This window comes from Anopheles merus, chromosome 2L (genome assembly GCF_017562075.2).
Source record: "Anopheles merus strain MAF chromosome 2L, AmerM5.1, whole genome shotgun sequence".
In the NCBI taxonomy this organism is placed as follows: Eukaryota; Metazoa; Arthropoda; class Insecta; order Diptera; family Culicidae; genus Anopheles; species Anopheles merus.
Genome location: NC_054083.1, coordinates 7,142,217 through 7,156,661, shown reverse-complemented (window position 1 = coordinate 7,156,661; position 14,445 = coordinate 7,142,217). Strand labels below are relative to the sequence as shown.

General features: G+C 36.6%; 1 protein-coding gene across 4 annotated transcripts; it reads right to left on the bottom strand.

Moving 5' to 3' along the window:
* LOC121592888 (zinc finger protein on ecdysone puffs) lies at positions 1–9,778 on the bottom strand. 4 transcript variants are annotated; one of them, XM_041914754.1, is made up of 6 exons: positions 9,665–9,778; positions 8,011–8,366; positions 7,064–7,218; positions 4,560–5,116; positions 3,703–4,458; positions 1–3,182 (listed from the first exon to the last, which is right to left on the bottom strand). In XM_041914754.1, the coding sequence occupies exons 2-6, from the start codon at positions 8,323–8,325 to the stop codon at positions 2,893–2,895; spliced, it is 2,073 nt and encodes a 690-aa protein (XP_041770688.1). In that variant the 5' UTR covers positions 8,326–8,366; positions 9,665–9,778; the 3' UTR covers positions 1–2,892. The 4 variants fall into 4 exon arrangements, with proteins under 4 accessions (XP_041770688.1, XP_041770686.1, XP_041770687.1 ...); XM_041914752.1 differs by lacking the exon at positions 9,665–9,778 and adding an exon at positions 8,485–8,950; XM_041914753.1 differs by lacking the exons at positions 7,064–7,218; positions 9,665–9,778 and adding exons at positions 5,826–5,908; positions 8,485–8,947.
* Between the last annotated feature and the right edge of the window lie 4,667 nt (positions 9,779–14,445).

The following is a 14,445-nucleotide window of genomic DNA, read 5'->3' as shown; positions in this document are numbered from 1 at the left end:
TTTCTCTCTCTCTCTCTCTCTCTCTCTCTCTCTCTCTCTCTCTGTCGCTCTACGCATTTATTCCAGCTTATTCGTCGCCTTCGTGGAAAGCATTCCACTTTGTAGGCATACACGTTCCACCAGATGTTACAAAACACTAGCCACACACGATGCACACGCTTTCGTTAGCTTTCTCCAATCTAAGATTGCTTCATACTTCGAATACAGGCTCCAGATAAAAGATGGTATGAATTTAATCTCTCTGCGATCGAATGAAACCCGCAACCATCTGCACTATAGTCACATGAACCGGTGATAATACCCTTCTTCTTAAAGTATGTTATTTCAAATGGATTTTTATTACAATTATTTTTCTCAAATCTCACTCTTCTTTGATTTAATCATGGGTGCTTGTGCCTTATTCTGCTTCAGGTTCGATTTTCTGATCCCTTACGAGATGGCTACAGCTGTACCCCGAACGTTTACGCCTATCATCACCATGCTGGGTTTTAGATGTTCTGAATTTCAGAATAATTCTATCCATTTCAATGCTGGCCACCCTCGAAACGACGAAATTAACACATCATGCAAAGGGAAACCTCGAACCGAGAGCAAGCCTCCTCGACCTTGTTTCAGTTTTGGGAGCTATCAAAATCGATCGATCAAACGCCTTTCGACTTACAATTTTATGACGAGGTCAATATCATAACGCTAAGCATGGGTTGCAGTGGCTGACAGTAGGTGTTATAATAGGCAAAGAATTAATTTAATTCTTTGTAGGTTGCCAATACATTCACTAGTACGCTGCCTGTGAACCAATTAAGTGACGCACCAAACGGCCGCATACGGTGATTATAATCGAGTGCAGCGTGGCATTTCGTTTCAGCTCGATATAGATGTGATTTCCTTTTATCCCTTTGTCCTGCATTGTCATAAGAGTGTTATTCTGAACGTTTACATTTGACTACGAAACAATCACTACACACCTGGCACCAGAACCGGATAGACGATAGCTAACATATACTGTTTTGTTTTTTTATTTTGTTTTTTTTTTGCTTCCATGTGTTTATGCTATTGCTGAGCTTCGGGCGGTGTAATGTGGTTAATTTCTTTGTTTGTTTGTTTTTCTTGTGTTATTTGCTGTTGCTTATTTTCTTCTTGTTTCTTTTTATTATTGCTCATTTGCGTGACATACAGATATTGTGTGCGCTGCAGCTGCAGTGTGCAATTTCATTTCAGTGTAATTTTTTAGTATGGACTTTCATTTCTTAGACTGATTTTGTACCGATTCGGTGCATTACAGTGAGAAAGAAAACTTATATCATTACAAAGCTAAACACAGTAGTTTAGGATGACTAGCCAGCTTCAATAGAAACGAATCGGACAAACTGGATAAAGCTGGGTAAGCGGTTTCAAACCCGATTGCGGAATATTGCATTTTGCGCATACCTTGCGCTAACCCGCTGCACTACACAATTAGAAGCGATTGGTAATGAATTGTTGTTGCATGCATGTGTTGAAAATTGTGTACCCCTTCTGTCGCACCATATGCTTCTTTAATATATAGAAAAATGTTTGATTTTGATGCTGACATTTCCATATGCCATCCTAGTGTCCTAGTGACTGTAGCGCATTACTGACGATAGATCGAAGATCGGACAAAAGTGTTAATGCGGTTGCTTTCAACACGCTTGCTTTGATGCAGGAGATCGTTATCGGCCGCTTGTCGATCGTTTTCGAAACAATTCTAAATATTTGGGGCTCATTTTTTTATCATATTATTTGTTTGTGTTAGCTTATGGCGCAGACTTATTACGCTTACGAGGATCAAATTGCATGCATACATATCGATACATTGGTTATGAACAGCTTGGTGCTAGAGTAGAGTAAGAAGAGAAACGATGACAATTAACAATTTGAATGATGTTTGCAGCTGCAAAATTGTTCATGGTGGCATTTGGTAGATTTTGAGTATAAATCTGGCTACTAGTCTTAAAAAGCTGTTGCTCGCTTCTGTGCAAGCGATTGCACTAATTATAGCTTTTAAAACATTTTCACTCCTTTTTGCCGCATATTGCATGTTCACCTATCCACTCGTATGTTCTCCGGATTATGTTTCAGTTAAAACGTTTACTGAACTGTTGGGCTGAACAGATAACTAACACACAAAGTACAGATGAGAGGGTTACGCAGAGATTGAATAGTACTGTGTTTATGCTTCTGCAGTTGCGGTACACAGCCGTTCTCATCAGACGGGTTTCACCACATCCAATCCATACCACGTTTGTGCAACATACCCATTACAAATAATCTCAGGAGATACATGATCGCTGTTTATGGCGAATACGTTGGTACGGTAACAATCCTTGATCCTTTCGCGCAACTATTGTACAATCACACATACACACATACAAATACGTTCATATACATCCACTGTTCACATCTCGAGCACATACGTTCGTGTCCTATGCCACTGGTTTGCGTTAGATGTGCAACAGATCGTAGCACGTGGTGTGTACGCGAGGGAGAATAATGCTACCACAGCAAGCTAGTATGACTTAAACTGCGCTACACAAAACATTCGATTATCGATAGCGTCGGTACTATGTGTAAGCGAATGGTACATTGAACGGCGAGCGAATCTTGCTCGCGATTAGTTCACCGGGCCATTTTGAATTGGATTCTTTTATAGTATGTTGTGTGCTTTATTTTTGTTCCATTTCCAGCACGAACATTGTATCGCGGTTTGAAATTGTGCGGCAGGTGCAGATAAAACCGGAATTAAAGAAAAATGTGCCTCTTTCAGAGACCAATCACGTTTGCACGTTTGAATAGCATAGAAATTTAGAAACTGTTCTTTGGTAAGAAGTACTCTTTCCTAGATCGACGTTTGCAAGACTTTGCGTGTGCATACTAATAGCGTCCAGCGAAACGTCCCGAACGTGTATTTCGTCCACGTCGATTACCGCCCTTCGGGTTAGGTTTGTCATCCTTTGATTCTTTACTGTCGTCCTCTTTGCTGGAGTCTGCTTCGGCCTGTGCACCCGATTCGTCATCTTCGTTTGCAGGGGTAGTAGACGTTCTCGCACCGTCTTTACCCACCAAGTCCGATGCTGCTTCCGTTTCCATTGGCTCGACCTGTTCCGATCCGTTATGGCCGTCGTCGCTTTTACCATCCTCAGCCATGCTGGCGTCGCCGGATTCTTGAGACATGAAAGTAAATATCATATTTAATCATGCGTTTTAGAGAAGGTGTACAGCTGAGGCAAACTCACTCCACGATAAACCGATTAACTGAACATAAACGTGATATCATGCTGGGAATTGTGTAAATAAGGTGAATAAAATAACTTAATGTTTATCAAAGAAAAAAAGGCATTTGTTTCAAGTCAAATTATCACGTGCACCATGTGCATATATTCACAGTACAAAGATCAATAAGTTTTAAACACTCGCGTAAACATAATCGGAACAGGAACATTCCTATCTGGATTAGTAAATATAATAGGGTGATGTGCAACACAAATCTAAGACGGCAAGCAACAGAAGAAAATAAATTATCACAAAAAGGGTAAAATAAACTGGACTTTCGTGCGAATTATGTTCTACAACCAACTCAAAAAGCCTTCAGTTACACCATATCTGCCTCTTTAACGGAAGCCATATCACTAGTGCTTAGATTGTAACGAGTAGCACTGCTACCAGTATCTTCATAATCATCACCTGTGGCTTCTGAGGGATCGTACAGGTCCGAGTCCTTCTTTTCGCCCTCACCGTTGTTCGCCTGTTCACCGTTCTGCTCTGCAGTACACTTTTTCTCATCGACCAGCTTTTGTTTCTTCTTGGCCGCCTCCGCTTCCTCCAACGCAACGGCGGCACGCTTCTGAGCGATGCGTACCTCCATTGCCTTCTCATTGAGAAAGCGAATAAAAGCACGGTAGTGCGAATGTGTTCGAGCATGCACCTCGCCGGTTGCCTCACTATCGAAATACTTGTGGCAGATACGACACTCCACACATTCCAGCTTCCCAATTAAGCTCAACCCGAGGGCGCGGTTCTTTTTGTAGCGAGGCAACTTGTTGTCAATTTCCGGCGCGATCTCGTCGCCCGGTTTGTAATCTAGTATACAGTCTTCACTTTCTTCCTCCTTTACCATCTCATCCTCAGGGCATTCTTCGTCCAGCTTCGAGTCGTCCAGTGTCGCACCGACACCATCTTCCACTGACGGTTTGCTGCAGTCGCCGGCATCATCAGCTGTGGCTTCAGCCATGGCGGTCCCATCTTCGCCCACTTTACTCGACTCGCCGTTCTCCTCGGTACTACCGGACTGTTCGGCTAGCTGAGTCTTGGTCGCAGACTTGCCTTCTATATCCGATTTCTTTGTGCTCGTCCCTGAGGTATCCTTTTCCTTTCTCTTTTTGGGTGCTATTTCTTCACGAATATCCAGCAATTCATCGTTCATTGTAGAGATGGTCAACTCTGGCATTTGGATTGGGAGAAAGGAAAGCAAACGTGATACGAATTATTACAATCGACCTAACTAGCGGCTAAAGCAGAAGAAGATTAGCTGGAGAACTTACGTTTTGCCTTTCGTTCGATTTCAAGTCGGCTCGGTTTTGATTTGCAGTTTTTCATGTGCACAACTGATAGCAGATGATCATCATATTCCGTGCGATTATGAAACTCGAGCTCACAGTCGTCGCACTTGGGGTGAAGGAACTTCTTCAAATCCAAATGCTTCTCGGAGCGCCGATGGGCAATGATGTGCCCGTAGAAGAACAGTTCACACATGGGACAGTACTCGCGCACCTTGTAGTAGTTTTTCGCCTTCCCCATGCGCTTTAGACGATCAATCTCGATCGTTTTAAGCTGCTCGGCGATGCGGGCCTCCTGCCGCAACAGTGTAGCACGCATTCGATAGCTCTCTTCAATGCTTTCCTTCATCACCCGATGCGTTCGGCCGGTGATGTGGTTCTCAAACGATGTGGCGTCGTACATATGCTTATCGCACATATGACAGTAGAGAAAGTCGTTCGACACATCCATGTACGGTGATACCTTTGAAGTGGAGGATTTTTCCTTCGACCCACCCACAGGACCACCAGCTGGATTGCCCTTTTTGACTCCTTTATTACCACTGTATGCGCATCGAATTGATTACAGACGTTGTTGCGACATGGGAAAAGAATGAAAATATGTGTAAATCAATAACTAAGGATCACATCTACTTATTTTATAATTATTCGAACACAATACAAAAACAAACACATACACACACTTATACGCACACACCGAGGACTACTTGAACTCAACCCGCAATGTAGATCATTCGCATGTTGCCTAATTACAGTTAGCAGTTTGGTAAAATTGTCTTTTTTACAATTATGAATTTAATCAAGCCGGTGCTTCCAGTTTAGTATAATCTCATTTTCTGTGTATTGTATTGACGTAGGAAAATTAAAGAAAAGTTCATACATTACGTACACTACCAACATTTAATAACATAAAAATGTTTCTTACTACCATAGAGATGAGATAATTCTTAAAATTAAATACCATATAATGCGTATATAACGTTTAAATATGAAATTGGAGCCCAATCGGTAGTAAGTGCATTCTACGCAAGAATGTTTCTTATAGTTGACTATGAAGATATATCTAATCACCTGTAAAGTATTAATTTGAAGTGGTGCATATATTCGAGTATAATCAACCATGCAATCATGCAACATAACATAACCACCAGGCATGAGGCATAGAATAACAACATATTAATAGCATAAGCGGAATAATGTAGTGGGGTAAACAATGCAAAAAGCCAGTGTGCAGGTTTATTGTAATATTACCTGTTCTTATTTTTACTATTATTACTAGACTGAATTGGATTTCGTCTTTGATACCCAAGATTTAACCGCGAAATATAGTCGTTCTGAAACGGAATAAACCGATAGAATAGAGAACAATAAATGGTGTACAAGATTGATCACAGTAGAAATTATAATGCTATGCGAAAAACGAAAACCGACAGTCTTTAAGTATTTATTTCAGATGAAATAAAAGAAACACAATCATAATACAGCAAAACAGACTCATACATTGATGATAAAATCATATTCAGTATACAAAGAGAACATCCAAGAACATCGAAAGTCCTGTGAGATCAAATCAAATTTGCAACAAAAAAATCTGGTTATAATTCTAACTTAAAACACCCACTCACATACACACGCACACACACATATATATTTAAGATAATGGGGGCGGCTTTTTGTCTTTGCTTATCGATAGTAGAATCCAATTACAAGTCTAGTATCGAAGAGTCTTTGTTATTCGGCTCTTTTCTACATACTGAAATAGTAAGAATAGTAAGGAACAGGTCTTATTTAAAGGCGTTTCATTGCATATATATATAAGGGTGAAATATGATTGCTGTACGAGGTGAGCGACAGTAAAATACAAACATTTGTACTTGTTCAAGTTTTTAGGAACGAGAGAGAATAATGACGAGAGAATGAAACGACGAATTAATACAAAAGATGTACCAGCGAGGCTTAAAACAACCATTCAAACTATAGGTTATCATTGGAACCGAACCGTGCAACGTAAAGAAATGAAAGATAAATAGATAACGTGAAGAAAGAAACATTGTAGATCATACTAATGATAGTATCAGTTGCATATTTTGCGGATGAAGTTTGCATTATACAAAATAATGCTTGATACTAAACAGAAGCACCAACAACTGTAAACATTTATCATGAAAGAATAATCTCAGAATTTTCGTAAAAAATTACGCTTGAAAATTCCGTGCATTGCAAACATTAGGTTGTGAATAAAGTTATAGCTCCTTAAATATACTTGTTTTCTTAGCAAAATTTATTAATAAATATTTTAAAAAATCAAACTAACTTCTAATGTAATCTTCGTCATGGTATAGATGGTAAGATAACGGAAACAAATTTTTAACTGAATGTTACACTCGGCTTGTAAATGCAATAATGCGCTCATACACGGGTTGATATATAGCTGGAGTGTGTGCGAGAAGAACGAAACTCCACGAAAAAGCTCCTGTTCATTTCCTTACCTATGATCGTTTCGGCTGCTTGTACCAGCATTGCCGAGAGCATCTTTACCTAAAGGTTTATTATAATTTTTCGATAGTACGTTCTTGGAACGAACAACTGCATCCGGTTTGCGAATGCCACGTCCGTTTATGTTACGATTTTTGGTGTATCGGTTCTGAAGATTTTTTTTTCACATACAAAATATAGAGTAAAAGAGAAAAAAGGGGAAGTGAAAAAAGTGCTTGTATCGATAATCGGCCAAGTCGAATCACCATTATATTGGTATATTGGTAAAAGCGACATAATAGGTTTACGCAAACGCGCTAGCCGTTTTTTATGTGAGTTTTTAGCCTTTAGAATTGGAGAAGCTTTAATAGTCTTCTAATGTTCATGGATTTTGTTAAGATATATAAATAAAGAAGCAAAAATCAAATGTATGAAAGGTTGCTTTAATAAAAAAAAAAAGACACAGAAGAATACATGTACAATCGAAATCAATATCATTAACTTTAAAATACTAGTTACATTAATTTGAACGGCAATGAAAATAATTTGATTTTTTTTGGACTGTTCGAATGTTCAAAGCACTATAAACGATTCTAAGGTAATAAAAACAAATAATTCAATTTAAAATGAAAAGCAGAATAATGAAATAAGGATAAATACAAAGTTCTAATATTATACAATTTGTTTCACTTATGATTATTATGATCGTAATGTAGAAAAACATTATTTACTGCGTTTTGTTAAGGAACATCTTCATGTTTTCAAAAGAGAACAGTATTCAATTGGAATGAGATTCCACGTATGCCGCACGAGCAAATTTTCAAAAGGTAGGAGACATATAATAAGCGGTAACTAATAAATTGTAAATTCCCTGCTGAACAAAAAGCTATCTAGCTCGACGAAAAAAAAATTGGATATTGGTAAAGAACAGAACGGAAAAGATGCGTGATGTAACACTTACCCTAATAAAATTGTATCCATTCATATCGTCAAATCGCGAAGATTGAACACCGTCCAGAAGCGACGGCACTTGGTGGTTCGCGTTTTGATTGCCGAGCAGGTTGTTAATTAAACTGTTGGCAAACGAGAGCGCATCATTGTTCACGCGGACCCCGCCCACACCCGCATCCCAAGGATTGATACGGTTGCCATAGTTGTTTCCGAAGTTACTACTGCTACCTCCGCCACCGCCGCCTCCTCCGCCACCACTTCCACCGCCACCGCCGCCGCTTCCACCACCTCCGCCACGGCGGTTGTTGTTGTTCCGATAAGCCATGCTTTCAGTACGACAATTTATTTCTTCGGCTTTAGGAATATCTGAAAAAAAAGAAGAAACAAACGATTCTGAGCTGTAATGCGACATTGCAAAACATTCACAGTTCTTACGCAAACGGCCATCAATCAGAAAGTATTGATGTAATGCAAGAACACTAACACGTTTGGCGGCGTTCCCGGTCGAATGATGATTTAAAATACGGCCGGCATACGGAGTGCCCTGGAGTACAAACTACGGCTGTGGGACATGCGCAGTTTATCAACGAAATGTGCTTCATTTTGCACGAACAACCATTAAACATGCTTAAACTAAACGTCAACAATTTGGTCTCACTTGGACAGGCGTAGAGTTTAATTTAAGAAAAAATATTTCAATGATGAATTAAACCCATTCGTCGAATATGTATAACTATTAGAGCTACTTTTACAAACAAATTTGCATTTTTTGCAAAGTGCTTTACATTGTAACAACATTATTTACCCCGTCGTAGATAATTTAACATTTAACGCAAATAGCACAGATTTTGGATTTTTTTTTACTTAAGTGCAAACAAACGATGAACTAGATGTATCAAAAATTGATACGATCACAACGGTTAATAAAGCTAACGTCAAGACGTCTTCCACCCTTCCAGTCTGTCAAAAATCGATCTAAACAGCTGTTCGGCAAGCATAAAAATCAACCCCTACATAATGCGGATTTTTGCTACTTTTTTTTCTAATGAATTTTCATTGCTAACAGTATAGCATTTAACAATTGATTTTTTAACCAACATTTGCCAACGCTCTCTCAATATCTGTATTCACAAAATAATAATAACTCAATCGATTGATGCTCCAACCCCCTATATGCAATAATGATAATCACACGGGTTTTTACACGATACCGGCTTTCATTACATTTGATGACGGCATGAATCGGAAGAGCTGGAAAATGCTCATTTCACTCATACCGTATGGCAACGCAAGTGGGTAACCGAGACAGTATCAGCGTGAGAAAAGCGCTGAGAAAAATCGATAATTTTCCATCACCTAACATCATCCCCAATTTTACACGCCATTGCTACACGATTACCGTATTGTTTTTTCGCACAATATAACCGGTGTATTGGTGAAGTAGTTACGCTTAACATTATTAAAATATAAATGCCGGTAACTATCACTAGCGAGGCCGATAATAGACGTGTTTTTTTCTAATTAATTTATACACGACAGCACACAGGCGGCACATTTCTATTCCATTTCTCCGCAGCAAGTAGATTTTATAGTCGTGTTACGATTTGCACACCGGTAGTTGAATTATAACATGAACAACTTACTGTGCTTAAGCAATTACTTACTTGATATATAGAAGAAAAATTGTTCACTTTGAGATACACCTATGAAATTTTCTGAAAGCGATGAAAAAGTTTGACAGACAGAGTTTTTATTTTCACAAAACGATTCGTCAAACGTTAGACACACCGATAGACCCGTTTATCTCCTTCTGGCAACATTTTTTGTCTCGTTTCGTTCAAACGTCTAACGTCTGACTCAAAATGAAGGAGACATTTGAATGTTTCGTGGAAATTCTCTTTTGTTCTTTTTGGTTTATTCGATATTATGCTATGTTTGCTGAATTACTTTAAACTTTGAATTTAAAATTTTTTGAACTATGAATCGTCAATTTTTTAATGTAAACGTGATGAGCACAAACAGCATTAAGAAAACACTGGCTGCAAAACTTGGCTGCGTATACGCATATATGCAAATCTTCTAACGGTTATTAAATTCCAGTTTCTATTGTCCAAATAAAAATCCAAATAATGATTTTTGGGCCTTGAAAATTTACCCCAAATAGTAAAATAAGAAAATTATTCACAAATACATTGCTGTACTTCGATATGACAAAAAATATCTGCCCTTTATAAGTATTTTTCCCTTTATAAGAAAAAAAAGAGGGAATTTTGTTGTAACGTAGGAAGCATTTCAAGTAGGAATTGTATGTGACACTAGGATTATGTTTATAACTAATAAGATAAGTCGAAATAATAAATAAAATAAATAATAAATACTCAAAGTTTGATCAAGTTCACAGACATTTATGTTTACGCCCATTCAAGAGAGAATTATTGCTTGTCATCTTACCTTAAATCCTACTTAAACAATGCATTTACTCAGAATACCGTTCGTTTCATAATATTACAAACAATTTAAAGAGCAGAAGCTTTTCATACACTTGGCTGAAAACATATTTGGTACTACTAATAGAATGGATCGCTAATAAAAATAGTTTGAAAAACAGTTAAACTAATAGGTACACTTTGTTCCCAAGATACGCGGTTTATGCGTTCCCGAGGCATCCGCCTAACACGAATATTAGCGTAAGCGTAGCGTAAGCCGAATATTAAGTTTCTCAAGTGTAATACAGTTGAAAAATGGGTATTCTCTAATTAATTTTATTAGTATGGGTATTTAGGAGGGTGGGTATGGGTATTTTAGTATTTATATACACTTAACTATTTTTTTAATACAATTCGTGCAGAAATTTATGAAAAATCTAGTTTTCGTTTTGAATATTGATACTGTAATAAATGAATAATAAATAAATAAATTAATTAATTAATGAATAAATAAACGATGATATTGAAGTTTTGTTCAACAAGTTTTAAACTTAGCATTCGCTAACCGTAATCTTTTTGGTTAATTTTGCACAGGTGTAGATTCACAGATGCGGAGAAAAATTAAAATTAGTTAAGAAAAACATTTTTACGAGCAAGCCGTAGATTGTACGCACTTTATTCAAGACATAAAAGCTCTACCTTCTTTTATTTCGCTTACAAATGACATGTTTAAGATAAATAAAGTCTTGATGTTTAAAATTGTGTTGATTACGATAGTATGAAAAATAAAAGCTGTCCAGATGAATTGAAATGAAACAATTTTCGGATGGACTAACGCTGCCGAACAGCTATATTTCAAGATTGATACAAAACCAACAATCATACAATCTTAATGTAGACTTTAAGATCATTGTTTCCGCTCCAAATGATTGCGTGATTCATTGTTTTATTGAAGCATCATTCATTTCTGTTACATGATTTGCATTCTGTAGTACTTTCGGTTCGTAATGTTCCATTTACTTAACACGTTTCTTAACGTTCTAGCACACCTTCTTTCCGCTCTCTCTCTCTCTCTCTCTCTCTCTCTTTATCTCTCTCTCTCTCTCTTTATCTCTCTCTCTCTCTCTCTTGCTTTCTCTCGCTGTCTCTTGTGAGGGAAAAAGTACTCTCATTTTTCATTTCACTAACAATGCATTCTTTTGCACTGGCGAGATGATTTATAATAGCTTCCACTCCACTTTCTTTCGGCAAGTGTTCAGGCATAACAACGTTGGACAAGTAATAATCAATGCTTTCCATAACAATTAATATTAAATAAATCTTTTTTTTTTTCAAATTTCGAATACACAATCGCTTCAATGTTGCACAACGATCTGTACACATTGATGGTATGCTATGGTATGTGCTCTGCTTTGTATTGTGTTTTTTTAAAGATTTGATCTCGCGCCATGGACAACGAAAAAAGTGCAAATTCACCCCAATCTCTTCAACTCCATTTGCGTCTGCGTGGGCACGTTGTATTACATTTGTGACTTCAAAAAAGCTACAAGCATAATCGTACAAAAATACACAGTCTTCATCCACGCTAGCGATTAGTTTCCGTAACTTTTCTGCATTTCCACACATTTTCAATAAGTTTTTAATAAATGATACAAGATTAGCTCAGTTGCCTGTGTACTGGGGTGTTTGTATTCTTACTGGGATACATTGCACATCAAAATTGATCGAGTTCAATATGTTTGTTTAGCATGCGTCAGTGATGATCATTAGTAGGGATATTATGCATTGATTTAGTATATATATATATTGCAAAATAGAGTTATTTTGTAGCTATGAAATGCAATTATTATTAATATGTCACGATTACCTTCCAAATGTTGTTTTCGCACATCATACTATAATTATTATTACTATATACCATATTTAAATTTATCTCAAACCACGCTCATCACGCACATCAAAACCGAACTAAAATGTGTGGAAAGGGAAAAGTGGTTGCATTATGTACGAGCAACCAGTGTGATGTTTACCGTTACGAAATAATTTTTTTTTGTCATAAAAAATTGTGTTGATAAATTGTGAGTTTCATCATCATATACGCTTAACAGGTTCTTCTTTTCAGTAGTATTGGATTGGTCCATCGCGTGCAAACAGGACATTACATAGGGTTGTACGTTGGATTCAAGCGGTAGGATAATTGCATAAATTGGCGAAAGAGAAGCAGATTTGTAAAGATTTCTTTTCTTCTTTTCAATTAGTTCAAGCATAATATATATATATATATATATATATATATATATATATATATATATATATATAATATATATATATATATATATATATATATATATATATATATATATATATATATATATATATATATATATATATTATATATATATATATATATATGCACTTTACTGAGTACGCATGTCCGCACGTATATAAATATTGAAAAAGTTAAAAACCTGAGATACACTAGTCTATCAAAGGAATGGTTTTTAGTAAATGTCTAGGAGCTGATAGAATGGTAACAATTATTCAGCGACCCGTTTTAAACGAATCCCATTTTCCCAGTTGATTACTAAATAACCTTTCATGTAACAGTGTACAGGAAAATAAATTCATTATATAAAGGAAAACATGCAACAATGACATTCGTTTAAAAATAAAAATAGTCAATACAGTGGTCAGTATGCGATATCCAAACGTATCCACACCATAGACGATGCTTATCACACGTGTGTTTGTAAGGGTTTCAAAGGAAAATTGTCCACTAGTGCTACATTTCTTAAAATTAGGCAATCAATATTTTAAAGTTTTTCGCCGTGCAAACAGCGCACAGCTCCGTTTGCTACAATGTTAACGTTCGTTTTATTCGTCTCAACATTTTACATTTTAAAAGATAGTCTCAACATTTTACCACATCCCTGACCAATGCAGAAATGCATGTAAAGTTTTACGATGCGTTAGTGAAACAGACAGACTAAATTAGCAAAACAAAGTATTGTAAATACATAAATGAGTTAAGATTTCGTCTATATTCTCAATCACGGAACTTGTAGGAGACACAATAACAGTTTTACGAAATAAATCATACATTTTGTATGGATAAGTATAGCACAAACGAAACGATCATTGTTTTTCGCAAAGATTGATCACGTTTATACACGACCTATTGTAGTTGTTGCAATTGATATAAAAAGTCAAAAGAGTGACAATTACTTTTCAAATATAAAATATGGCCAAAATATTATAGTTTAGATACCTTATCAGATTATAGTTGCTTAATTTTTTTACTCTCTTGTATTAATAATTGCAGCTTATACGAAGTAGACTCATTAAACTGCTTACAGTGAGTGAATATGTTCTTCTACTAGTAAACGTAATGGATTTCACATTTCAGTTGTATATCCGTAGCATAAAATATGTCCATAATTATTCATGTCGCTAACTACAAACAGTGAGGAAAGGGAGAAAAGGTAACAATTATCTTAATTTTAGTGGACTTTTGGATTGGTTTGATAAGTGTCGGTATTAATTAATTCCATTTATATAGTTAAGCATATTGCAGCCACGTACAAGCATCGTACCTCCAGTGGCAGCTATTATTCATTACTCGTTTATACGCTCCTTCCTACCACCTCCAGAGTAGTTTAATATGAATGTTTTTTTTGCTTTTAGATTCAAATACGGGTGCCTTTGAGATAGAAGTTGGTATAGTGATTTATTACATTATAGATAAATACAGAAAATTGCTGTACGATCTAAACGATTAATCATAGTTGTTTACGAGGAGAGTTCCATCGATAGAGTTTCATTCATCAATTAATTTAAGGTACAGCAACATCACCTTTCAGTTCAACTGTTGACGCGATTATAAAATTGCAAAAGACTATCAAAAGATTAGTTCATGTAAGTAATTTGGCGTCTGCGTTAAAAGTTGTAGCATGCTATCGTAATCGTGGCGGTAGTAACGAAACTTTTTTTCTTTTATTCTATTTAGTATGAAAAGAAGA

Excerpts from the sequence above, each read along its gene's own strand:
- LOC121592888 (XM_041914752.1), bottom strand. The coding sequence starts at position 8,626 with ATGTTTAATGGTTGTTCGTGCAAAATGAAGCACATTTCGTTGATAAAC. Across the intron at positions 8,367-8,484 it reads CCGGGAACGCCGCCAAACGT|ATATTCCTAAAGCCGAAGAA; the intron begins GTTAGTGTTCTT and ends CTTTTTTTTCAG. Across the intron at positions 4,459-4,559 it reads AATCGAACGAAAGGCAAAAC|AGTTGACCATCTCTACAATG; the intron begins GTAAGTTCTCCA and ends TCCAAATGCCAG.